At 40.8% G+C, this 26,387-nt stretch overlaps 2 protein-coding genes across 7 annotated transcripts; both read left to right on the top strand.

Annotated features, from left to right (window-relative positions):
• Positions 1–360: 360 nt before the first annotated feature.
• On the top strand, positions 361–8,963 carry samd9l (sterile alpha motif domain containing 9 like). 6 transcript variants are annotated; one of them, XM_030088769.1, is made up of 6 exons: positions 361–502; positions 757–862; positions 1,160–1,204; positions 2,382–2,427; positions 3,646–5,840; positions 8,508–8,963. In XM_030088769.1, exons 4-6 carry the CDS (start codon positions 2,424–2,426, stop codon positions 8,577–8,579), a joined length of 2,271 nt encoding a protein of 756 aa, XP_029944629.1. In that variant the 5' UTR covers positions 361–502; positions 757–862; positions 1,160–1,204; positions 2,382–2,423; the 3' UTR covers positions 8,580–8,963. The 6 variants fall into 6 exon arrangements, with proteins under 6 accessions (XP_029944629.1, XP_029944624.1, XP_029944626.1 ...); XM_030088764.1 differs by having other exon boundaries at positions 3,646–8,963; XM_030088766.1 differs by having other exon boundaries at positions 377–502; positions 800–862; positions 3,646–8,963.
• A 4,373-nt stretch (positions 8,964–13,336) lies between these two features.
• Positions 13,337–25,980, top strand: gaa (alpha glucosidase). Its single transcript, XM_030090427.1, has 19 exons — positions 13,337–14,497; positions 18,764–18,915; positions 19,056–19,221; positions 19,814–19,910; positions 20,014–20,133; positions 20,272–20,390; positions 20,795–20,926; positions 21,136–21,246; positions 21,377–21,490; positions 21,632–21,716; positions 21,859–21,976; positions 22,163–22,296; positions 23,149–23,300; positions 23,515–23,663; positions 23,940–24,081; positions 24,231–24,329; positions 24,848–25,012; positions 25,147–25,299; positions 25,458–25,980. Exons 1-19 carry the CDS (start codon positions 14,015–14,017, stop codon positions 25,521–25,523), a joined length of 2,757 nt encoding a protein of 918 aa, XP_029946287.1. The 5' UTR covers positions 13,337–14,014; the 3' UTR covers positions 25,524–25,980.
• The last annotated feature ends 407 nt before the right edge of the window (positions 25,981–26,387 follow it).

Genomic DNA, 26,387 nt, shown 5'->3' with positions numbered 1-26,387 from the left:
TCAGCTTGCAAATTTAGCAAGTCCATGCATGCTGTATGTAGGTAAGATCATTTTCATGTATGTAAAAGTACTCTAGAAAGTCAAATTTATTCTGACTTCTTTCTCTGACTTCCAACACCACAAAGAGACCAAGATGTGTTGTTTACTCTCAACTACAATTTAATTAAGTGGCTTTATGTTTAACTTGTTTCTCTCTTTATTCTCTTTTGTCCTTTGTCACCTTTTACCTGAACAAAACAAAGAGGAAGACTCCACCTCTGAGCTGGTCCTGTATTTTTTTTTTCCTGTTGAAAGGGAAACACTAATCTGCCTGTGTGTGGGTGGAGGCCTGTTTTATTTGGTGGTCAGACTTGAAATATGCAGATCTTGCAACCCTGATGTCTCTGTTCATGCAGCCGGTGTTGCGCACAGCTGTCACATTTTGACGCTTCACTGGTGGAGAGAGGCTCTCTTCTTTGGTCACAGTAGCGTTCCTTCTCGGGCTCAAGTAAGAGGATTCAAGGTATCTTTTGTCTTTCAGAAAATGTTTCGTCTTTTAGAGCTGTCGATCGAGAAATGCGAATCACATTTACCTGACTGTTATCTACTAGATTCCACTGTTAAAGTGGATATAGCTCTTAATCTGGACTGTTGTTATTTTATGCTTTACATGTTTTAGTTGTCCGACAGATTGGTGATATTGTGAAGATTTGTTGGGTGCTCTTAGACTTGTGGCTGCAATCTTATTGATGTGTAATCTTGTCATTTCCTCAAAAGCGAAACTTAAGACCTGATCACCTGATCAGACTTTGTGCTGCAGGAGAGACTGCAATCCAGAGCAAGAAACGGACGACAAAAGCTTTTCCTTCATACTTTATCCCAGGTAGGAACCATCATGAGAGGCTTTTTTGGAGATATTTTCACTGATATCCATTTGATGTCTTGCATTACCGTCAGAGATAAAACAACAATGTTATATCGGTTGGATTTATAGTGTTAGGAACACCTTTCTAAGTATTTCATTCAAAAGAAGTCCAATTTGACATGTTTTAAAATACATTAATTTGTACTTTCTTGTCCTTGCCTTTACAATGAGTCAACAGGGAGTGCCTCAATGAAACAGGTCTGACCTGATCTGTCAAATGCCACACAATAATGCAATGATTTATTTCCCCTGCAGATGGGAAGTGGCTGATAGCTTGACAAAGAGAGAAAAAAACCATGGGTGAGTAATTGAGATTTATGTTCATGAAAAAAATTGCCTTTTGGAGTTAAATGCATTTTTCATGTGAAGTGAATAGGTTCACCAATTCTGCACTTTATTTCAATAAATTGCCATTCAGTATGTATGATTTGGAATTATATATATATATATATATATATATATATATATATATATATATATATATATATACATATATACATTTATGTATATTTAAATGTTGTTTCTAAGTTACTAGCCTTATGTAGCCTGGTGGTTAGGAAAAAGCTCTTTAGTATTAACCCTGTTTTACAAGCTTGTGGCATCCCTTTATTCATTTTGTTTTTGTTATATATTTTCTGAGTGAGCAGGATTACTATTGCAACAACAACACATCATCAGTAGGGCGAAACTAACCTGTCTCAAGACGGTCTAAACCCAGCTCACGTTCCCTATTAGTGGGTGAACAATCCAACGCTTCTGTCGATGAATTTTGTTTCACAATGTTAGGAAGAGCCAACAAAGGGCAGCACGGTGGCTGAGTGGTTAGCGCTCTTGCCTCACAGCAAGAAGGTCCCGGGTTCAGGCCTTTCTGTGTGGAGTTTGCATGTTCCTCCCCGTGTCTGGATGGGTTTCCTCCGGGATCTCCAGTCAGGTGATTCTGACCATTAACCTGACCCCACATCTGGAGATGGGTCCCCGGGCGCTCCCCGCAGCTGCCCACTGCTCCATACGGAATGCATCAGTGGCATCGATGGATGGGTTAAATGCAGAGAACAAAATTTCGTTGTACATTCACTGTATAATGACCAATAAAGTACCTTACCTATCAAAGAATCAAAAAGCGACGTCGCTAACGTCGGTAACTCAGAAAAGTAAAATGTGACTCAGAATATATATGTATATATACATACATATATATATATATATGTATATATATATATACATATATAATATGTGTGTGTTAGGGAACAAAGTTGAGAAAAAACTTCATATTAAGTTCAGATTAAAGTAATCATTCTGAGAGCAAATCAGTATTCTTTGTACATGCGTGAGCACATACTTTCCTGTCTTTCAGTACAATGACTCATCAGGGAGGGGTTCAGTTAACCTGACTTAATCTTTAATGGCATGTTCTTCACAATGTTTGATCAGGTCAACACTTGTCACACAATAATGGGCTGAATTATTTCCTTTGCAGATGAAAATTCTCTGATACTTTGACATAGAGAGGGAAAACATCATGGGTGAGTAATCAAGATTTCTGTTAATGCCTCTTTAAAAAAATGCTTATGTTTTTGAGGCAAATATATTTTTTCTGTGTATAACTGATTTATACTGTATATATAGATTTATGAAGTCACATTTAATCACTTTTTCAAATCTTATGAAATCTGAATGGTCTTAGTAGCTTTATTATGTAGCTGCTGGTGTAATGCAAACATTATGCAAAAATGCTTGAGTAACCTTGTTTACCAAGAGCACAGGATGGCCAAGCACATCTCCAAATAAATGGATACTGTGTTCAGTGTGTAAATAAAACAATATTTGATGTGAACAAATGTAATATTTCAGAAGCAATCACTTGGCAGCCATGAGCTTTCGAATATTGTTTTGCCATCTTTTCAATGGAATTTTATGACCTCATGTAAGAATCAGATAGCAGTTGATTCACTGCTTAACAACTCATCTGCATTGGTATTAGGGATGTGATGATATGTGCCACGAGATCTTACGAGATTAAATCAGGACGATATTTCTTGTTGTAAGTGCAAAGCTCTCTCGCTGGCACAGGGCAGAAGCTGATCAGGCTGAGCTATCCAAACATCGATTTGTGGCCTGTGGGGGGCAGTAATGCACCTTTGTTACATCTAGTCTGCTAGAGACTGACAAGATAAAGGAGAAGGAAAGCAGCAGCAGTCACAATTTGCAGTATCAGCATTGAAGATGCTGCCGCCACTTTCAAATGTTTTGTGTGGCAGCATTTTGCATCCACAGTTGAAATAATGAATGGCGACTGAGTGACAGGCAAAACACGGACAAAATGTAACAACTGTAAGAAAATAGTCCTGTACACTGCAGCTAACATGAGCACTGTGCATTCTGTATTGACAGAGCAGTAGTTTGGTTATACTCTTACATATACTGTTTTCACTTGAAAAAAAGAATTTAATTTTATTTGTGGAAAGGAGTTTAAGCTCTCACTTAGGCCATGCATGGATGCAAATGATAAAACATTTCCAAATGCACCTGTATTGTTTTGTGGCTGTTCAATGAAGAGGTATGTTTGTCCAGTCAAATATTTTGTCATTTTAGTTTTCTTAAAAGTAAAGTGGAAATCTCATTTCATGATAGCGAACCAAATATTGTGTCTCGTGAGTTGAGTGTATAGTCACACCCCGAATTGGTATCACTCTGTATGAGATATAAAACCCATTTAATTGAACCTGTTTTCATTGTTTTAGCTGACACACCTGGGGGATCACCCAAGGATTGGACTGAATCCCAAGTAAGCTCCTGGCTAAGATCAATCAAAGTGAAAGACCACTACATAGAAAAGATCTACAAGGAAGAAGTCGATGGAGAAATTCTTCTCACACTTGACGAAGACTTTCTGAAATCAAAGATTGACATGAAATCAGGGCCTGCTCATTTAATTCTTCAAAAAAGAGATGAGCTTCTCAGGTCCCTGCAAAAATGTGAGGAGAAAAAAAAGATGCACAGTGGCAAAAAAGCTGCGGTGGAGCAAAAGAGCAGTCACAAATCTGTTCAGGATCTTTCCAGAACCAGTGAAAATCATTCAGAGCAGGTTCATCTGAGTCATCAAGGCTTATTGGAGGAAAGACAAGTTGCTCAGCCAAAAAGCTTGCGAACTTCAAAAGAAGACTGCAAGCCAAGGCCATTTGATCAAGATGACACTGATTTCATTTATGAGAAGCACAGAGTCCTGCGACCCGAATCAGGTGCTTTTAATCTGATATCTCCATGCCATGAGTTCAAATCTTTTGCTGTGGCTGCAGGACTGGACCGCACAAGACTGCAAGCTAAGTTTGCCAAAGAGGTTTTGAAATTCGCGACTGGCTGCATGAACATCAGAACAAATGGCACAATACACTTTGGTGTGATGGACAGCAAGGAGGATGCAGGATATGTTCACGGTGAGATCATTGGTATCCCTGTACAAGAGAAGGACATTTATGTTGATGCCTTGGATTACATTGAAAGGTGTTTCTCCTCTGACAAGGAGCATCTACGTCAGTGTGTGCGACCGCCAAGGTTCATTGAAGTAATGGATTTGGTCAACACAGAAAAGAGTTACGTAGTGGAGGTTGACATAGTGCCCTCACTGAAGATTGTCAAGAACAAAGTTTACGCAGTACGCCTGCCAAACTTCAAAGAGTCAACTAACAAAATAGAATATGAGAAAGAAGCCATTTTGCGAAGGGTAGGCTCAAAAACCGAGCCAGTGAGTGATGTAGGTGACTTTTACCAGAGAATCAGAGATCGAGATGCACAAAGAGATGAGGCCGAGAAAAATCAGTTCCTTCGTGCTCCTGGGACATGCCAAGACCTCGGAAGGAAACTCACAATGCTGATGACAAGTGGAAAGAAGTTCATTGAAAAGGAAAAATGGTTCATACTTGTCACAAACAAATTCTCACCTGAGGATCTCTGCCACATTGAGTGGCTACTTAACATGAAGATTTTCTGCGTGTTTGACTTTGACCCAGACTCAAAGAAATCAGGACTTTGTAGTAAATACCTTCAGCATCACACTGCAAACATGCATTTTCTGCAGAGCTACAGGATGCCCAGTGGCATGGACATCAAAGAATTCTCAGACTTCTTGCATCTTTTTGAGCAAACAAGTTGGATCTTCTGCAATGGTCGCACTGACTTCAAAGGAAATGAAACTCCATGTGATGAGATGACTTGGATCAAGACAAAAATTACTCTGCTGCGGGAATCTGTGTCTTTGATCTGTAAACAAATCCTACCAAAAGGGGCATTTCAAGTCATCTTTCTTCTCACCTCTCCAGTGGACAAGCCGCTCTTGCACACTTTTTATGAGTTCTTCACAGACATGGAAGGTCATGAGGACATCATCTGCATCAGTGAGTCTGAGACCAACTTCCAGAAATGGCAAAGCTTTGCAGAGGGTTCATGTGGAACAGCGGTGGTGAACAATTCAAGTGTTGTTGGGATGAAAATGTGCCATGTCAACGCAACGCTGCAACATGTACAGCCTGTCAAAGCATGTGTCAGCAAATCCCTGCCAGTCTTTGTGAAAGGAACCTGTCTACTTGAAACACAAGTAGAGGAACAGATGTACTGTTTGGAAATTCTCACAGTTGATCACTGTGATGAAACAAGCAAAGACTTCATCGACGAAGAAAAAGCCAACATAGAAAGTCAGTTCTACCATGGGGGCAGAGTGACTTGGTTGAACTTTTGGCTTGCCGATCACAAGTATGTTGGGGAGGTGATTGAAAGAGATGCATATGAAGAAACATCAAAATTTCTAAAAAATGCTTTGAAATACAATGCAGATCAAACTCCAGTGATCGTTATTAACATCTATCACCATCCAGGCAGTGGTGGAAGCACTGTGGCCAGACAGGTACTGTGGAAGTACAGGAAAGAGCTGAGGTGTGCTGTTGTGAAGCCTTCATACTCAGCAGGTGTTGTTGCTCAGCATGCTGTTCAGTTGAGAGAACATACAGAAAAAGATCCACAGTCGTGTCTGCCCGTGCTGCTTCTGATTGAAGACTCAAACAAAGAGTATCTTGATGATCTCAGGAATGAACTGGAGGTTGCCATTAACACCAAACAAATCCAGTATGAAACTCTGTGTTTCATTTTACTGAGCTGCAGACGTTCAAATGATCCAGAAAAGAGATGCAAGGAGTCTCCCCTGCAGAATGTGTCTGTCACTCACAAACTGTCAGCTGAAGAGAAGAGAAAGTTTGCTGGAAAGCGACAGGTCCTTCAGGAGCAATACGATCCAGACTTCATCTTGACATTTGTTTTAATGAGCAATGAATTCAATGTTGATTATGTTCAACAGTTTGTGGAACATTTGCTCCAAGACATTGACCGAAGCTCTGTTGTCACGCGCCTCATTCACTATGTGGCATTGCTCAACACCTACGTTCAGAATTCTTTCATCTCTCAGTCCCATTGTGAAGCATTGCTTGCTTTACACATTCACCTGGAAAGGTTTCGCCAGCATCTCTTTGAGAAATCCCTCAGTGAACAGGCTAAATTAGTGTTTTTGCATCTCAGAGATGACAAGACACACATTGAATCAATCAGAATCATTCATCCCCTTGTTGCGAAAGAAATCCTCCAGCAACTTCTGGGACCCCAACAGACCCATTGCAGTTTGGCGTTTGATTTGCTCCATGAAAATGTGCTTTTTGAGCACAGGTTTGGAAAGGCTGACTACCTGTCTTTTTTGAGACAACTTTTCTTGACAAGATCTAAAATAAGCAAAGGAGATAAATACGATAGTTCTTTTTCTCCCCTCATTGACCATGTACGGGAAAAGGAAAAAAGCCCAGACAAAGCAATTGAGTTGCTCAAGGAAGCATTCCACCAGTTCGACGATGATCCATTCTTTGCACAACAGCTTGCTCGTCTGCATTACACTTATGAAAAGTTTGAAGAAGCCAGATATTGGGCTGAAACTGCAGCTAAACAACTGCCCAATAACTCGTACATCCTTGACACTAAAGGGCAAGTGTACAGAAAATGGTTCCAAGCAAAGTGCAAAGCCATTGAGAATAAACCAAAAACTGCGGAAAACACAGCGAATGCTGTGGAGACGGCACTGAAAGCTCTTGAGTGTTTTCAAGAATGTGAAAGAGCAGCAAACAAAGAAATGGACAAAATGAACAGTTATGGATTTTTTGCTGAAGTTGAGGTTGGCTGCAGCCTCTTGAAGCTCATCTCTTCTTTGCAAGTGTTTGCCAACAAAGGTAATGGCCATTCAGAGTGCATGAAGTACCTGGTGACGGATTACATTCCCGAGGAAGTAAAAGATGCTTGGGAACCATTTCATGATCAGATGAAAAAACTCAACAAGTCAATGCAAGATGCTTTGGAATGGATTTCCGAGGATCTGAGTTACTTTCAGACAGATGTGTCTTCAGACGAAGTTGAGATTCCAGAAAGTCCTGAAGAGAAGATAAGTTTGACTTGGTTGGCAAAAAAGTCTTCAGAGTATGGGAAGTATTTCAGTGAAGCATATTCTTCTGCGTTCCTGCAACATGGGCAGCCCATCCATCAAGCTAATCTAACTCCTTTCCAAAAACGTATGCTCATCTATTATCTTGGAGGGGGTAATATCACATCTGTCCTCTCCAAGCTTACTGATCAAAGCAATAAAGTGTGCCTACTTGAGGATATTCTTTCTCTTTACCCAAGCAATGCTTTGAAGGCCAACTTTGGTCAAAGGGATATTGTCAATTACATAACAACACAGATCTCCCTGAACTGCTTGTCACCTCAAAACAAAAAGATAGCACCACTGAAGGACTTACAGGCACTCTGTCATCAGTTTCCCACTGACAAGAGAAAATGTTTGCCAGGTGCGCTGTTTTTGCTGACCTTGCTCTTCTGGCCTGAGGACAATGATACCAACCATGAGAAAGAAAGAAAGTATGAAATTGTCCAGTCAGCTGTGGAACACTTGGAAAAAGGCTACAAGACCAAGATGAAAGACATCCCTCAGAGGCAAAGAAGGATTTACACCCACTTTTTCCTTGGAAATGGGAATGGGCTGGATAAATTTGTCCACAAGAGGAAAGTTCAAAGAGTGACCAAGTGGAGCTCAGTCTCAGAGAAGCGCATGAAGTGGCTTAGTGGTGAAGCATGGAAAATGCCTGAGATCACAAACATGATGAAACAAGTTTCTGGATGGACTGAAGATGGAAAGTTGTATCTTGAAGGCCCTCAGAAAAAGAAGTTCAGTATCCTGCCTCTTTACATCCCTTCAGTGCCTCATAGCAATGAAAACATTACCTTCTATTTGGGGTTCACCCTCAGAGGTCCCGTTGCATACAACATCAGTGTGAAAAAGTAGTGCTGAAAATGCCAGAGGGTGAAAGACTCTCATGCCAGTGTCTAGTCTCCACTTCAGCACCGGAAGCTTAAAGGGATTAATGAAATTCACACAAGCTTTGAAGCTCATGATCATTAAAACAAAATGAAAGTCATGTGAAAGTTTGCTTTGCAAGCTGTACGATAAATAGTTTAAGATTTGTCTGTTGGTGTTTTTTTTTTTTTTTTTAATGTATATGGATACAAGAGCACTTAATGCAAGCAGTGTCATGTAAAAAATTGTAAATATAATCATAGTGCCCTTGTGGTTTGTTTTCAATCATCCCTTGTATGAAAATGCAGATGCAATGAAAAAGATTGCCCAATAATTAACAACAAATGTACCGATTGCGTCATTGTTCAGTCAGCTGCCTCATTCAGTTTTAACAGTTTTAACTGATTGTGTCACATCAGTGTATTCCATTAACATGTGTGGTTGTATTTTTAAGGAGTCATGTAAAGTCTAAAATGTAATGGTATCAACTAATTAAGCATGAGCGTAAGAGTCACTGTTGAAAAAAGATTGTATGCATTTTGTGCGAAAGAGAATCTAACCATGTTGAAGTTTCAAACTCAAGATAAAACTGCAAATGCAAAATTTGGTTTTTGAATGGATGTATTTTTTTTCTTCTTATTCACTAACTGTTCTGTCATTGAAAATAAATGCAACATATTGATAAATGCAGTGGATTCTTCATTTTTTGTCGTTGTTGACTGTGTTGTTTCTCGATGACCTCAAACTGTCAACTCCACTCAGATATGCATACGTTTTTGTTTTTTTTGTTTTTAACCCATTAAGCATTAAATATTCAACTTTGAATATTGGAAGCAATTTATTCACAACAGGAGTCTAAGTCTGGGTAATAAATGAGGAATTTTCAGGGTCTCAATGTCTCTACAGTTATGAGTGAATAGCTTCATTGTCATACATGGAGGCATGACGAAAAGATAGCTTCCACATTGATATGACTGATTGACATGGGCCCTAAAATTGTCCTTATAATGGTATGGTAAATGGACTACACTTGTATAGCGCTTTTTACCCTGCATGACAGAGCCCAAAGCGCTTCACACTGCAATATCACATCACCCTTTCACACCATACTCGGTGGTGGTAAGCTAACTATTGTAGCTACAGCTGCCCTGGGGCAGACTGACGGAAGCGAGGCTGCCAATCTGCGCCATCAGCCCCTCCGACCACCACCGACCATTCACTCTCACAACTTTCATACTAGGCAAGGTGGGTGAAGTGTCTTGCCCAAGGACACAACGCCAGTTTTACGCCTGCGGGAGCGAACCGCCAACCTTCCGGTTATAAGACGACCCGCTCTACCAACTGAGCTACTGTCGCCCCTCGGTATTGTAAGGTGAAGCGTATTGCAAATATGGCATATAGACACCTCAATGGATCTGCATCACTCAGTGTAGTCGGTAGTCTGCTCCGATTGATAATCCACTCGTGCCTCATATAAACCGCACCTGACAGTGGAGCGGATTGTACGGGCCGGTTATTCATTCATTCGATGCGTTGCCTCGTATGTAATGTTGTGATGACGTGCACAGTAAAAAGGAAGCCAGAAAGTCAAACACAAGCAGAAGAACTAGACAGTGCTTGAGAAAAACTTTTTATTGAAAACCCTGAGAGATCCAACACTGGAGAGGTGAGATGACCACAAATCGTGAAACAGCGAGTTGTTCAAAGAACTATGTTTTAGACTACCATCAGGCTGCCCCCCCTGGTGTTTTGGATTAACTGGTTCCCATAGTAACGGGTGATGGATTTCTGTAAACACATGCTGGAAACAGCAGATGTTAAAATAAGACTCACAAAAGTCATCTTATAAATTTACTGTAACTGGAGACAACACTTGGGTTTCCAACATCTGTTGGTCACAAGTTAACAGGAAAACCAGTTAATCTGAAACATCAGCATGCAGAGCAGAGTGTCGCAGCCGAGTGGTGTAGTTGGCATAACACTAGGACTCCGGCCAGATAAAAACACACTGTTAGGCAATGACGACTGCTGGCTGCAACGCCAAAGGTCAGAACCTTGAAAATTCCGTGAGAGACCCCTATGCGCATGTCACAGATATGTCGTCCATTTGGGAGGACGTAACTTCCACTTCAGCCAGGCCCTTGTACACGAGGAGTAAACGTAGACTGCAAATTTGTTTTCAATCAGATTGAAAAAACACCCATGTACGCTGGGCCACTGTGTTGCTGACTGAAGTTAAGAAGTCCTATAAATCTTGGAAAAAAGCTGTTTCTCAGCCTATTTATCCTGTATTTTAAGGATCTGAGTGTCTTCCCTGATGGCAGCAGCAGGCTGAACAGCAAAACAGGGTGGGGCAGTCTACCCAGAACATTTTTGGAGCAGGCTGCGGACCAGATAGTCACTCAGTACATCAGCACAGACTCTGTTGGCCCGTTAAAAGGACACCTGTAGTCTTTCCTCCAGGTGGTTCCTCCACAGCATCCAAAGAGAGTGGAGCATCGACTGTGCCTTTTCAACCGGGGCTTCTGTCTTGGCTGTCCAGTCCAGATGAGCTCCTCAGGAACTCTCCAGGAACTTAAAGAGACCACTCCCACTCACAGATGTAACTCACTAATGCTGTGAAGCACAACTATGCAAATTAGCGAAGGTATCATCTAAAACAGTGTATAGCGCATGGACGTGGAATGTTTCATGAGATTATTTGTGGAAATCAGAAAATAGTATGAAGAGATTATGGGTTACAATGAGCCTGGTATTAGTTTCCTGCCATTGCTTATCTTGAGAACTGTGCTGTACAATTGGACCAATTTGTAAAATGTGTGATTCAATGAATGCAGCAGGTTCTGTTCTGTTAACCATTACAAAAATATATAATCATGTAATTACTTTAACAAAGGCATCTGAAGCTTGGTTGTTTTACAAATTACTTCTGCAATTACAATATGACACAATACACTTTTCTACACCTGGGTTTTTTTTTAAAGCATACAATAATATATTCAAGATATTTTTTCCTGTTATTCACAACACAGGTTCACAAAGTTAACATGTTTTCGGTCACAAAACACTTCTTTTGGTTACTCATTATACAAACATATTACACTGGGAGAGAGAGTGCAACAGGAACCACAGTGCATATCTAAACAGCCACCATCTTTCAAACGTACGCTGACGCTACAGAAAACAAATGTTATGTGAAATATTTTAATCTGTATTGATTAGGAAGGAATGCATGAGTAAAAATATAAAGCCCTGCTCTCAATAACTTACTTTTAAACTCATTATGCCAACAGGAATCATATAAAAAAATACAGGCAGAAAAGCATAAAAACAACCTGTATCACATATGAAACATTCATATTAATATTTCTAAAATTGGCAATTTCATTATTATGCCGCTCAACTTTGATCCATGGGGGCATGGGTTCGTCAAGAAGAGGATACCATTTGGTGTAGGATGGAACAAGGTAATTGTAAAGACGTATCTCTTGATACGATTCTCTTCATAAGTCCAGATGCATGGTCACAAAAGAAGAAAAAAATTACAAATGAATGGGTCAAAATTATTTTGTCAACATGGTCAAATATCAAAAAGATACTAAATCTCCCTTACTCGATTTGCAGATTAATTCAAATTCATCACAATCCTGAATTTCTTCCTTCATTTGGATTAAAAACTTGGGCTGAAAAGGGCCTTACGATGTTGGGTCAATTGGTAAATAGTGGGAATTTAATGACCTTCCAGCAACTCCAACAAAAATACAATCTTCCAGCCAATGATTTCTATAAATACTTACAATTAAGGCACTATCTACATAAACATGATTATTTGACGTCTCCACAAGCCCCACCCACTAGCATAGAACAATTTTTTATTTCTGTAATCAAAAGGACAATTAATAGCAGATATGTCTCACATGTCTACAAAATATTGCAAGGTGACAGAACAGAGGATACAAAGGACATTAAAGGAAAATGGGAACTGGAAATGAACATAATAATCTAGGATGAGGATTGGGAGCAAACAATGCAGGAGGGATATAAAATAACAAACAGCCCAACACCAAGAGAGTTTGAATGGAAAACCAAAATTTGATTTTTTTAGAACTCCTTTTGTCACATCCAAATTTGGTAAAACTTCAGATCGATGTTGGAGGGGTTGTGGTGGTGTGGGGGACCATACTCACATATTTTGGGATTGTCCCAGATTAACAAACTATTGGAAAGACATTCAGAGTGAAATTATAAACTGCTTGGGTATTAAAATTCCATTGGAACCAAATTTTATAATTCTGGGAATTTTCCCAATTAATTTTATACCACACTGTAACAGAATTCCATTAAAAATATTACTTATGATTGCAAAAAAAAAAAAGATTACTACCTCCTGGCTTAAACTTCAACCCCCCAGCATTACACAATGGAAGAACAAACTGAAGGAAGTTTATCACATGGAGCAGATAACTGCAAGACTGCAAATGAAAATTGACATATTTAAAGATAAATGGTCTTCAATTCACAATTGTATCTGTAATTCAATTCTTGTTTATTGAGAAAAAAAAATTGTTATGTTTCATTGTAATATGGGAAAAAAGTGTTTGATGGCAACAAGGAGTACTATTGTACCACATTGTATCTGTTAAATTTAGTATTTTACAGCTGTATGGTGGAATTTGTTTTGCAGATTTTGAATAAAGAATAAGTTAAAAAAAAATAAATAAATAAAATTGGCAATTTCTCTGGAGAACAGTAATGCTTGCTCCTCACAGTGAGGTCTGGGTTCAGCTGGGCCGTGTGGAGTTTGCATTTTCTCCGCATGTGTGCTTTTCCCTCCAGCTCCTCTGATTTCTTCTCCAAAAATATGCATTTAACATTAATTGATGATCATAAATTACCCCGAGATGTGAGTATGGTTGTCTCCTCTGTATTTGCCCTGTGATAGACTTGGAAACCTGTCCAGGATGTATCCTGCCTTAGCTGGGATTGGCTCCAGTACCCAGTGACCCTGCACAGGATTAAGTGATATCGAAAATGGATGGATTTTATGAATATGCAACACAATTATTAGACTACAGCCAAATGCAGACTGAGGCAAGAATATATGTTTTTGTCATTCACACTGACGTATATTTGAGAAATGTTTCACTTTTGAGATTTAACTCAGTCGTTCCGTGCATTTACATTCACAGTAATATTTTGGAAACTTTAAAACTGATCACAGTTGCACGCAATTTAAATTTTCTACCTCATCTTTGATTATGATAGATGCATCACTAGATTTCTGTAAAAGATTGCCCTGGCAACTGATATTATGTTTCAAAATGACAGTACATTGCACTTGACAGGAATAATTGCAAAAATAATAATACAGAGTTTAGCGTGAGGGTAAAGTGAGGATAGTTTTTGAGAGACGAAGATGCATTGGTTCTGTTAAAAAAAAACTTTAAAGTTTATGACGGCTCATTTACAATGGCAGGCGTGAATCATGCTTTATGCATAGAGCAAAACTTGCCTTTTTGTCCTAGTGCACCTGCCGTAGTTTTCACTTCAGCCTTCATGCTGCCATTAATATGCTTGTACTATTTTTTATTTCTGCGCCTGGCGTGTTTTTGACACTTTGGCGTATTTGAAAGTGCACATTAAGCTGAATTCCGATACGTGTTTTCAGTTGTGTTGGCTTTAATAACTTGACCGTCTTAAAAACACGCCTCCGTTGCGGCTTGACGAACCGTAACATGAGTACTCTGTCTGCCTTCGCAGCGGCCGTGCTCCTACTCTTCTTTTCGTTTGCATGGTTGTGTGCCGACCACGGACTGGTTGGGTCAATTCATGGCGATAGATTCGTTTATTTTCCACAAGAACCACAGAAAAATGCGCGGAGGTTTCTTACAGAGACCCACCAGGAAATTAAAATTCCGAGGGCCCGTGAATGCACCGCAGCTCCTGAGAGTCGGTTTGCCTGCGGCAGGGATCGAACCCTCAGCCAGGAGGAGTGTGAGGAGAGGGGCTGCTGCTACTCTCCTCTGCCCAGCTATGCAGGACCACCTTGGTGCTTTTACCCCAGTTTGTACCCGGGTTACACGATGGGTCCCCTCACGCCCACCAGGCGGGGCCATGGTGCCACTTTGACCCGGGTCCATCCCTCCTATCTCCCCAAAGACATCCCCGTCCTCAGCCTGGAGGTCATCGAAGAAGACTCAGGCTGTCTGCACCTCACTGTAAGTACTCAAGTTGGTTTCATATGTGTCCATCCCTAATATACATTACCTATATACACACAATAATCCAAATACCAAGTTATACCACTTTATCCAACTCATGGCTGCGGGCACAGTGCTAACAAACACACACACACACACTCACATTCATACCAATTAATCTGATAAATCAAATAATCTGCATTGCATTTTGAACTGGAGTACTCAGAGAATCCTCACACGGGCAGAAGGAGAACATGCAAAGTCAACACAGAATGACTCTCCACTGGACCTGAAATGTTCTTGACAAGAAGTTAAAAAAAGTAACTTATCCGTTACAAAAAATCTTTTTCATATAAAGGAACCGATTTACCTGTTCTCTCTCTGCATGTGTGACTTTTCTCTGCATGCAATTGTCAATGTGTCAATGTGAGAGTTTGTGATGATCTGTCTCTTCATGAATAATGACCCTGCATTCACTCATAGCTGAGAAGGGTTTACCTTCCACTAAGTATGACAGAAGATGGATGATGCTGTAGAGTAGTATACTGACCTTTGGAAACAGCAGATGACATATTCAGTGGTATTTGAGGAATGATTTTGTTTTACAGTGTACATGATTTGTTTTGTGATAGAGAATATGTTTTTACCCTATATTGGGCTCGTGGCCATCTGGGTAAGCTTCTACATTCCTTGCAAATTTATGACAGTCATACAATACCTGATTAAACTGTTATACACAACCACTGTATTTCAGCTTGTTCACATTTGGTGTTTGACTTGAGAACGTAATAAATAAACCATAAAAAACTGAGCTTTTGAAAAACTTTGTATTGTTAAAACCAGAGCGTGTTGTTTACCTAGGTTACAGAAATTATGTTTAGTGTTTATGGGATTAAAATATTTACAACCTCTGAAATGAGGAGAAGGCTCCAATGTGATATCCCTAAAATTTTATAATCCACCCATCTTCCATCTAGATTATACACTGTGTCTAAGCAGCTGTTTCAGGATTTTTCATATAAACATATTTCATTGCATGCAAATAAGACCAATTAGTACACAAATGCTTGGACTTGTGTAATTGTATGGATAATTTTGTTAACTGAAAAAAATTGAATCCAGTTATTTACATTTTCAATATGCTGAAATTCCCACAAGGAGTTTCAGAAAAATGTGAATGAATGGGCAAAAATATCTAGTTTTTTGGGGGCCAAAACCTGTGAGTCAATAAGTTATTCTTCATAAATGGCAGCGATTACATTTCAATTATACAAGCTAAACGTCTCATAATTCCAGGAACTACGCTACACATTAGTTATCATCAACCTCTTAAAGACATAGATTTTCAAGGCCAGAATAAAACTTTCTGGAGATTACTGATTTACCAGAATGTATAGATTTTTTAAAGCAATATTTTTCTGGTAAATCAGTAATCTCCAGAAAGTTTTATTCTGGCCTTGAAAATCTATGGGCTCTAACTTCGTAGACTCTGCCGAATCCGCCTGCTGTCAGCGGAGCGCAAAGTGCGCCGTCGGCGGATAAAGTCAACGGGGTGTGTCCAGAAAATTGTCCTAATTTCGTGAACCAGGCGCAGTCACGCCTCCAACCCGCCCACCGGCGCAGGTGGCGCAAGAGGGAGGAGAGAAAGTGGGTTTAACCCAGCTGAGCATAATTTGACCAATCAAATGAACACCTCTCCTTTTTTTTCAAATGCACTGCAGCGAAGGACACTGCTATATTTACATGATGAAATACATTTTATTTCCTGGCCTCAATACTAAACCATAGTGGAGCAACAATGTATATGACTGTATTTTGAAATAAATAATCTCTTGAAGAGCTTGGGGAGCCAGACAAATGAAATAAAAATGCAGACACCCTGCATTTAGAGGCTACATAAAGACTTTGTAGGGAAAGGGAAAATCTGTTTTTATTTGTGTGCATCATAACTCTTAAAGATACATTTGGGAAAGCACAAAGAATTACAGGTGTCTGCGCGCCAATCACTCAGCGGAGCTGGGTGAGTCTAGGAATGCTGGTTCTGCTGTCATCCAGATCAATGTCCTCTGAAATGATTCCCTATAATTCCTATCACACACATGGCATTCCAGCCATCCCAGACGAAGGATAATCAATTATGAGAGAATGGTGGCGACATCTGCTATCTGCTCCGTCCTCCGCTCTGCTTCACGTGTTGCCAGCATTCTTACCCCCCTCCAAAGGCCGCTATGGTCAACCAGACTGTCATACATATGCAGTGTTTTTGTGCAGGACCACAACAGGCTTTTCTGTAATCTAATGTATTAGAAATTAAGATAAAGAAACAAAATATTAAGTCAAGAGGATCAGCAAAACTTTTAATGCCTCAAATCTGCTCTATTAATGCCTCAAATCAGGTCTTAAAATTTATCTGACTTTTTACAGTGCGCATTTGCGCAGCGTCACCTCTCACTCACTCTCCACGCACTTGTTTCCTTGATAAACACGCACACACACGCCAACACACACAAAATAGTTGTATTATTAACCGTCAGTAATAATCAAGAACATATTAAAATTAGTAAAATAAGTCTCCCCGGCTGCGCACCAGGATGGACACCCCCCCACACCGACCCGTCCTCACCCTGCTCATTTTATTCTGGGACTGCAGGCTCAACAGGACAAAGGTATTTATTCAGAAAATATGTTCGTTCTAAAATTAATTTTTGGAAACGAAAAATACATGGTTTGCTGTATTTGATGGAGGATATAATATTTTACCTGAATCTGTAACTGGCACCTCTGGAAACGCTGCAGTGCTCCTGCTGTCAATACCGTGTTCACTGTTGTGTTGAGATTTATTACATTAGTTTATTTTTTATTTTTTTTTACACCATTTTATGTTATTATTATTTAGTTGTAAACTGACAGTAGCCTACAGTAATTCTCTATACCTGGAGGTGACGCGTGAGCACTTCATGCGCTGCTGCAGGTTCTACGCTGGACTGGACAGCAGCTGGAGGTCGGTCCGGTATTTCTGGGGCAGGATTAAATTTGTTTAGCTGTTTGGCCCGCGGCTGTTCTGACTGTGATTCAGAACGTTCCTCCTCTTCACTCCAGTCAAGATCGCTGATGTCCGACACGTCTCCGCCATCCGATTCCCCCTCACTGACCTCCTGTATCATTGCTAAAGCTTCTTCCACCTTATATCTCTTATTTATGCCTCTTTTTATTGTCTTTCTTTTGGGATTTGGTTGGTATTTTTGGCCGTCTGTCTGATTGTCTGTCTGATTGTCTGCTGTCTCCCTGTTCAGATGCGCGCATCAACCAAAACAAATCAATCAGAAGAAAAAAAAAAAAGCCCTGTGAGGTGCGTCTTTTTTATCAGCGGTCTGTGAGACGCTGTTGGCTTTTGGAGGTATAAATGCTTTGTAATATTATGTGTGTCATTGTTAGGACCTTATTTGCTTAAGAAAAAAATACAAGACACATATTTAGGAAAATTCAAAGAATTAGAGGACAGGGGAATTATTTTAACAGATTTATTTGAATTCTAAAAACCCAAACGTCTTGGATGTTCTAGTGTTAAAGAAGATGATAAAAACAATTATGTGCTTCATGAGTGATTTTGTGTATCTTTCATGACACTGACAAGCTGAAACCCTGCCACGGAGGTTTTCTCAGACAAATTATCATCAGATCCTCCGCTCCCCAGCCTGCTCACACCTTCTGCACTAAACTCTCACTGCGCCCAGCTGATTCTGTCGAGCCCTCCCTCTGGTGCGCCGCCACGCCCATCTCGGCGCAAGTGCAGCAGACCGGTCAGAAACCCTCTTCTGCGCCTGTCGAAAATAGGAATGCGCTGCCTCCGCCGCTGATCATCGCCAAGTTGCGCCGTCAAATTAGAGCCTTATGTCTTTAAGAGGTTGATGATAACTAATGTGTAGCGTAGTTCCTGGAATTATGAGACGTTTAGCTTGTATAATTGAAATGTAATCGCTGCCATTTATGAAGAATAACTTATTGACTCACAGGTTTTGGCCCCTTAAGGAAACCTCAGTATGATAGAGAATTAAATTCTTAAGATGTTGCACACAAATTGCCAGATGCAAGTGTTTTATAAGAACATATGCATGTAAACAATGTTTTGTTATTATGTAATGCAATTAAAACAATTCTGAAGCTTGCACATTTGGTGCAGTGGAGTCTGAGGGATTGTTCAGAAGTATACATGGGGAAATGAGCTCTTCTACATTTCTGTTCTTCAGAAAGTAGCTGTAAAAATGTCACTTATTTCTGTCCTAGCTGAAAGACCCTTCCTCTCAGCGCTATGAGGTTCCCCTGCCAGCCGGCGTCCCCAAGAAGAACGCTGCTGCTGAGGACGTCCTGTATACCATCGAATACCATCCTGACCCATTTGGCTTCGTGGTGCGACGAAAATCCAACAGAAGGGTGATGTGAGTGGATCTCTGAAGTTCTATTCTATTGAGGTTGCATTATATATTTGACCTATGTGCAAAGTTAGCCAAAAAAGTTGCATCCTGAATGTAAGGTTCTGACTGTAATGTAGTGTGTGTCTTGTGTCCCGTCTCTCCAGTATGAACACCACAGTCGCTCCTCTGCTGTTTGCTGACCAGTACCTGCAGCTGTCCACCACACTGGCCTCCTCCTTGGTGTCCGGCCTCGGGGAGCATTACACCTCCCTCCGCTTGGACCTTAACTGGACTTCTCTGAGCTTGTGGAACAGAGACATGGCTCCACATGTAAGTCTTCACTGTTGGTAACCCAGCAAAAGAGCTGGGGAGCTATTTAATATCACCTGAGGGATTTTTCATTCATTTTAGATCAGGACGTGGTCCCCAAAGCAGACTAATTAGAAATTAAACTTCACTCCCCACAGTGGTTATATGTTTGCCACATGATATTGCCGACCCCTGGAATGGTAATAATCTGTTAACCTGTGGTTGAACTACTTCTTAGCTGATTGCCGTTGTCCTCATTTCTTCAAGGTTCAGCAAATGTAACTCTCTTAACACTTGTCTCAGCAGTTCGTCGGCCGATGAATCACATTCAGCTGGTCCAAAGTTCTGCTGCGAGATTACAAACACGACCCATTTAAAGAACACACATCAGTTTTATATCCTGTTGTATATTATATTCACTGGCTTTCCATCCGGGTTCAATTCAATGTGCTTCTTCCAACATATGAAGGTCTAAACAAACCATGAGTTCTATATGAGCTGTACTAATCCCAACGGTTTGCAATGCCTTGACTGTGAAGCACACTGTAACTTTGTAAAAAATGCTGCAGCAAACAACATAGAACCTCACAGTCGACTTTGTCTATCTCTATAGGCAGACGCAAACCTGTATGGCTCCCATCCATTTTACATCGTACAAGAAGAGGATGGCTTGGCACATGGAGTTTTTCTTCTCAACAGCAATGCAATGGGTATTGTGCTATAAGTTTTGTGTGATGCACATATAAAATATATAATATACAAGCTCACAGTGAGACTTTTAATGCCTTACTGTCCTCCTGAATGTCCCTGCAGAGGTGGCTTTCCAGCCCACCCCGGCTCTCACATGGGTGTCCACCGGAGGAATCCTGGATCTGTACATTTTCCTGGGTCCTGACCCTTCCAGCGTTGTGCGACAGTACCTCCAAATCATCGGTATGTCTTTTGGGTCTTTATCGGACATTCAAGAACATATCTAAGTGTAGTAACGGTAATTGTATACATGTTTGAAAGAACACAGAGGCAGTCTGGTGAATACAAGTGAATGTATCAATACACGTCTGCCCATTCCAGGCTATCCCATGATGCCTCCTTATTGGTCACTGGGCTTTCATCTGTGTCGCTGGGGTTACACCACCAGTAATACCACCCGGAGGGTGGCGCAACGCATGCACAATGCCAAATTTCCTTTGGTAAGCTGTATTCCTGAAAGCCTTTCTATTAAATACTGACTTGATTCAGAAAATGTTTTGACCTCTGTACTCTCTGAACTTAACAGTGTGGTAAATTCAGTTTTAAACAAGACTTGGAAACTTGTTTATTCATAGCATTTGGGCACCCTAGGGTTTCCATGAGAAGACTTCAGGAAAAAAATTAATGAAATTCTTTATAAAATGCATTATGGGGCGGAAAAATCAAGTTTTGTCCAGAGTGTTGCAAAAAATGCAAGAAGTTTGTGTGAGACCATTCTACTATATAAAGAATATAATTGAATATTCTTCCTTCTATTCATGTATGAATCTTTCTGCAATAATGCCCCCCAAAAAAACAACACATGTATTTGTAAGAGTTGTTTTTTTTTTTTTTAAATCAACAGGATGTGCAGTGGAATGACTTGGATTATGCACACAAGCAAAGGGTGTTCACCTTTGACCCCTGGCGATTCGGGGACCTTCCAGACATGGTGGAGGACTTTCATAGGAGAGGCATGAAGTACATCCTCATTCTGGTGTGACAAGTTTATGAGGCTTCAGAAACTTTTGCTCCTGTTTAAAAAAATAGTTATTTTTTTCAAATTTGATTGAAATGAACAGAAGAAATGAGCTGGTTTTTTTTTTTTTTTTTATTATGTCTTAGTTTTCTCAGCTTTTTCCAGTAGATGGCAGCAGAAACCTCTTGACTCGTGACTGAGGCCTTCTGTCCTGGTTTACGCTCCAGGATCCTGGCATCAGCAGCACCAGTCCTCCTGGGACTTACCCTCCCTTCGACGATGGCCTGAAACGAGACGTTTTTATCAAAAATGCAACAGGAGACATCTTGATCGGGAAGGTAGGACCTTTCTTTTTTAGTGAAAATATAGGCTATCCCCCAACTGTTTTAGTGGTTTGCACAGCATTCTTCAGTATCCTTTTATTTAAACCTGGACGTGGTTGTCATGCATGTTGTCCACTGTTCACAGGTTTGGCCCGGCCCTACGGCCTTCCCAGACTTCACCAACCCAGAGACTAGACAGTGGTGGGAGGACTGCATTAGAGATTTCCATTCCAAAGTTCCAGTGGATGGACTGTGGATTGTATGTACACTCATAAACACTGTACATCTGATTTAAGCATGTTTTCAATTTGTTGTCTTTATGATTGTGTGTTTGACTTGCATTACAGTCAGATTGAAAAAAAATATATATCTTTGTTTCTCCCTAAAATGATCCATCCAGGACATGAATGAACCCGCAAGCTTTGTGCAGGGCTCGGTAGACGGATGTCCTGACAGTGACTTTGAAAATCCACCATTTACACCCAGTGAGTGGACAGAATAACTTTTGGATTTTGCATGCAATGTATTGGAAAGCAAATACTATTGGTGTTGCGTTCAAGTCAAAGTTCTGTTGTGGAATACACATTACAGATGACTGATGCGTCTTTCTGAATGTTGTATGAACAGGCGTGGTCGGAGGCCGTTTGAACTCAGGAACTCTGTGCATGTCTGCGCAGCAGAAACTGTCCTCTCACTACAACCTGCACAATCTCTATGGGCTGACGGAAGCGTATGCAACACACAGGTGAAGTCACAAAGGGATAAGATGTACAGTACTGTCCATAGGCTTTAGGAGACTGGCTGCAATGGAAGAACGCTTTCCTGCCTTCGCCCATAGTCAGCTGGGATTGAGTCGCATCACATGTGGCAGTAAATTGAATTGGATGGATGGATGTACCTTGTCAATTTTTGACTCTTGGCTCATCCTCAGCGCTCTTGTGAAAGTGCGGATGAAGCGGCCCTTCGTGCTGTCGCGCTCCTCCTATCCAAGCATCGGACATTTCTCTGGCGTGTGGACAGGAGACGTCAGGAGCGACTGGGAGCAGCTTCGATTCTCCATTCCTGGTGAGGAGATGTCGTCCTGCTGCGTTGTTGGTTAGAGATGAAAACTCACCATAGCAGCAAAGTCCTTCTCATTATGCCTAAGATGTGTTGCTTGTTTCTCTGATGAGGTTTTCAGAGGGAATGGTGCTTGCAGATGCTGTTTGCTTGCTGCTCTGCACTTGTGTTTGGGCTCACATTCCAACATAGCAGCTTCATTCATTTATGCTAACAGATGAAGTCTGGTTCTTCTCACCCACAGCTTTCAGTTGAAGTGTTGAAATGAAGGTTTCTCATGGTGTAAAAAAATATTTTCACTCATTCGTGTAGCTGTGATCACTCCATTTCAAGTAAACGATCAATCATCCAAACTTTATTAAAGACTCACTGTTGATGCAGCTTGGTATAATTCAAAGTGCTTCACATAAAGATTGATATTGTGATGAAAGGACATTGAACCTGTAAATATAAGGAATTCAGAAGAACTTGTACATTTATGTTGTGTGTGAAGTTGTTCCAGATGTAAAGGGGAAAAAAAAATCAATGTTCAATTCGAGAAGCTGTTTGCACTTTGTCCTCACATGTCTCCACCCTGTGTTCATATCCTTATTATGCAGTGGAGGTTATAAACAAGAAATAAAAACACCAAACAAGTTTGATCCATTGGCAACAGTTACATTTGAGAGAATGTGAACTGGATTGAACACAAATGAACTAGAAGAGATATTAAAATGACAAAAAACACACTGAAACACAAGTTAAAAATCACATCAATTAAGTTGCTTAAAAAAAACATAAAATATGACATGGGTTGTGTGTTAACCATCTTTATTGGCGTGACTACATGGTGGATTGTTGTGTGCCTGTCATCTCCAGCCGTGCTGCAGTTCAGCCTGTTCGGGGTTCCTCTGGCAGGAGCAGACGTCTGTGGCTTCGAAGGAAACACCACCGAGGAGCTGTGTGTGAGATGGATGCAGCTCGGAGCCTTCTACCCGTTTATGAGGAACCACAACGACAGGGCCAATGCTGTGAGACAAATGCTTTCCATGAGTTTTTCTTGTAAACTTGTGTGTTTTTCTATGTACATTTCTGTTCATTTGCAACTTCAGCTGCGCAGTAGATCTGGCTGCATATTTCTACCTCGGTGTCCGCGGCGGCCCATCTGGTCCATGTATAATAAATAGAGGTAATACTATCTCTTCTCATTGTGTGTGTGTGTTTGTGCTCGTCTTTGTCCCACAGCCCCAGGAGCCCTATGTGTTTGGGCAGAAGGCCCAGGCAGCCATGCGGAGCGCGGTGAACCTTCGCTACTCTCTCCTCCCGTTCCTCTACACACTCTTCCACCATGCACACACTTCTGCTGACACTGTGGCCAGGCCTCTCTTTATGGAGTACGTGTCGTTTTCTTCTCCTCTGCTCCAAAAAGCTATTGTTCTCATACTCATTTGTTTTTTGAAAGTGTCTGTTGAGGAATGACTTCATCTTTGTATTGCATCATGGGATGATAAACAGTTTATGGAAAACATCAGGGAACTGCCAGACTGTGATACTACTGAATGATATTTACTATATTATTAAATTAGATGTAGATAAAGCACATTCATCTTGTTATTATAATTGTCATTTATGATCAGAATCACAGGGATGTCACCATTCTGCCCCTGTAGGTTTCCCACAGATCCCAACTGTCAGACTATAGACCGCCAGTTCCTGTGGGGGAGTTCCGTCCTCATTAGCCCGGTTTTAGAGCAGGGAGCAGTGGAGCTGGCTGCATACCTGCCCCCTGGCACTTGGTACAGTCTGCACGATGTGAGTAGCTCGACTGTTTTCATGTGTTTTCACATTCAGACTGTGCTGTGTTTCCAAACTCACCACGGAGATTAAATCAGTTGCTCATCCTGACACAGGATTCCACTGTTTAGTGGCTTATTTTTTTTAATTTGTTTTGCTCTTTCAAGGGTCAGCCGTACTACACTAACGGTCAGTACTTGCTCCTGCCCGCCCCGTTGGACACTATCAACGTCCATGTGAGGGCGGGACACATCATCCCCCGACAGGTGGGCCTCTGCTCTGGACTGCAGCATTTTTGGTTCAGTAGGATCAAAATGTGATTCATCTGAAGAATTATTCAAAAATCTGGATTGCGAGAATAATTTACTTCTTTTGTTTTCAAATATTTATTTGTAACATAACACAAAGACGTAATTGTGGCTTCACAGTTAGAATGTGTGTTGATTTCTTTTTTTTTATGTGTCCTATTTAATTAACATGTAAGGACAATTCAGAGCTTTTTTTAGGTGTATTATTTTTTTTTTTTCTTTTTTGTTATTCACTGTCAATCAGTCAATCAGGGTATAGATGAAACGGATGTAGCAAAAATAGGACTTTTTTATTTTGAGGTTACAATAAAACAAAGACCCAGCGTTTATGCCAGTTTCTGTGTGACTATTTCAACACTGCAGTTTTTTCAAGTAATTCCTGTACGTCAGTTCACACTGTGAAGATTTTTCCATAGTCCAAAATGTTGAAACACTTTCTCTTCTTCTTCTCCTTTGATCTTCCTTTACTTATGAAGGAACCTGCTTTGACGACCACATCGTCGCGACAGAACCCTTTCTTCCTGACGGTGGCGCTGTCTGCTGGCGGCTGGGCCCGAGGAGACCTGTTCTGGGATGACGGGGACAGCCTCCACACCTTCGAAATGCAAAATTACTGCTATATTATCTTCATTGCCGGACAGGTAGAGAACAGACGGCAGGGCTATTTGCGTTTGGAAACTGCTCAGCAGTGATTTGCATGTTACTGTGCTGCTGCTTGATGACTACTATTATTGATTTCAGTCTCTTCAATTTGTTGCTGTTTCCCCCTCTGCAGTCTCAGGTTGTGAGTGACCCTGTCAGGCTGAATGGGTCTCTGGATGGTCTGGTGCTGGGGGGGCTGCAGGTGTTCGGGGTCCCCTCTCCGCCCCACTATGTATTAGCAAATGGTGAAAAAGTCAGTGATTTTACGTATCACACAGACACCAAGGTGAGTTTAGAGCGACTCAGCTGGGATTTCTTTGATGCCTCCTCAGTTCTTGCTCACTTCTGTTTGAATTTAATTGCTTTTGTGTGTTCTGCCCTGCTACTCATCCTGTCCCTACATGTGTGACAGCCTCCAAAACTGTCTTTTTTTTCTCTCCACAGACTCTGACAGTGACGAACATTGCATTACCCATGTCAGAAGTGTTCACAGTCCAGTGGGCCCTCTGATGTGCTGAACTTCATTTCCCAGGAACCTCAGGGAGCCTTTGCTGTCTGTTCTGCTCCTGAAAAGATTGCCTGCATTTTTGTACAGTGACACCAACAGATTTCTTTGGGGCATTGCATTCACACTGGAGATGAACGTACAATTTAGAAGGCTCTGCTGTGCTTTCTAGCTGGCCAGCCTCTGCAAAAGGACTTTATGAAATCATAACATTTAAAATCAAGAGACTCATCATATTGATGTACTTTGTTGATTTAGTTTGTTGTTGTTGATTGATATGCTGAATTACAACAGTTTTAATACCTTTTACATAAACAGATTTGATAGCTTCAAGTTGTCATATTGTTCAATTTCTATATTTTTGTCATCTGGACTGCACTGAAGAATGTCAAATATAGATTGAAACAAACTTCATATCCTGAATTTGTACTTATTTCAATACCCATTGCAGTCACATCGCATTAATAATTAGAATATTATATTTATGTATGCCATCAGGCTACTTAGTGTCGCAAGTGAAACACTGAGCACAGCACATTTGACCTCTGAACTGCTTCTTGAGTTTATGCCCCACATGTTTGTGACCACAAATAAATTCAAGAATATCAGTTAAAATATGGTTTCTACTGTTTTACAAGTACAGTTTTTGCTGCAGATAGCTACGTTTTTAACATTAGAGCTCAAGTCCCAGCGGTGGTTTTATGTGAAGAGATGCTCTGACTCCAGCTCTGGTCCTGATGATGGACCAACTGCATTCCAGCTCTCCCCGTGACCTTACTAACGTCACGTGAGATGAAACAGCTGGTGTTTTATGATAGGCCGGGTCGGACGGAGTAAAATAAATATTTGCTTTAATTCACGCACCGTTA

This window comes from Salarias fasciatus, chromosome 4 (assembly GCF_902148845.1).
Source record: "Salarias fasciatus chromosome 4, fSalaFa1.1, whole genome shotgun sequence".
Classification (NCBI taxonomy): Eukaryota; Metazoa; Chordata; class Actinopteri; order Blenniiformes; family Blenniidae; genus Salarias; species Salarias fasciatus.
Note: the sequence above shows the minus strand (reverse complement) of the source record. Positions and strands in the feature narration are given on the sequence as shown.

What these genes read in the sequence shown, in the direction of transcription:
- gaa (XM_030090427.1), top strand. Translation starts at nt 14,015, where the DNA reads ATGAGTACTCTGTCTGCCTTCGCAGCGGCCGTGCTCCTACTCTTCTTT. An exon ending in AAATCCACCATTTACACCCA is followed by an intron (nt 21,717 to 21,858) that starts GTGAGTGGACAG and finishes TTGTATGAACAG; the next exon opens with GCGTGGTCGGAGGCCGTTTG. An exon ending in GACACATCATCCCCCGACAG is followed by an intron (nt 24,330 to 24,847) that starts GTGGGCCTCTGC and finishes TTACTTATGAAG; the next exon opens with GAACCTGCTTTGACGACCAC.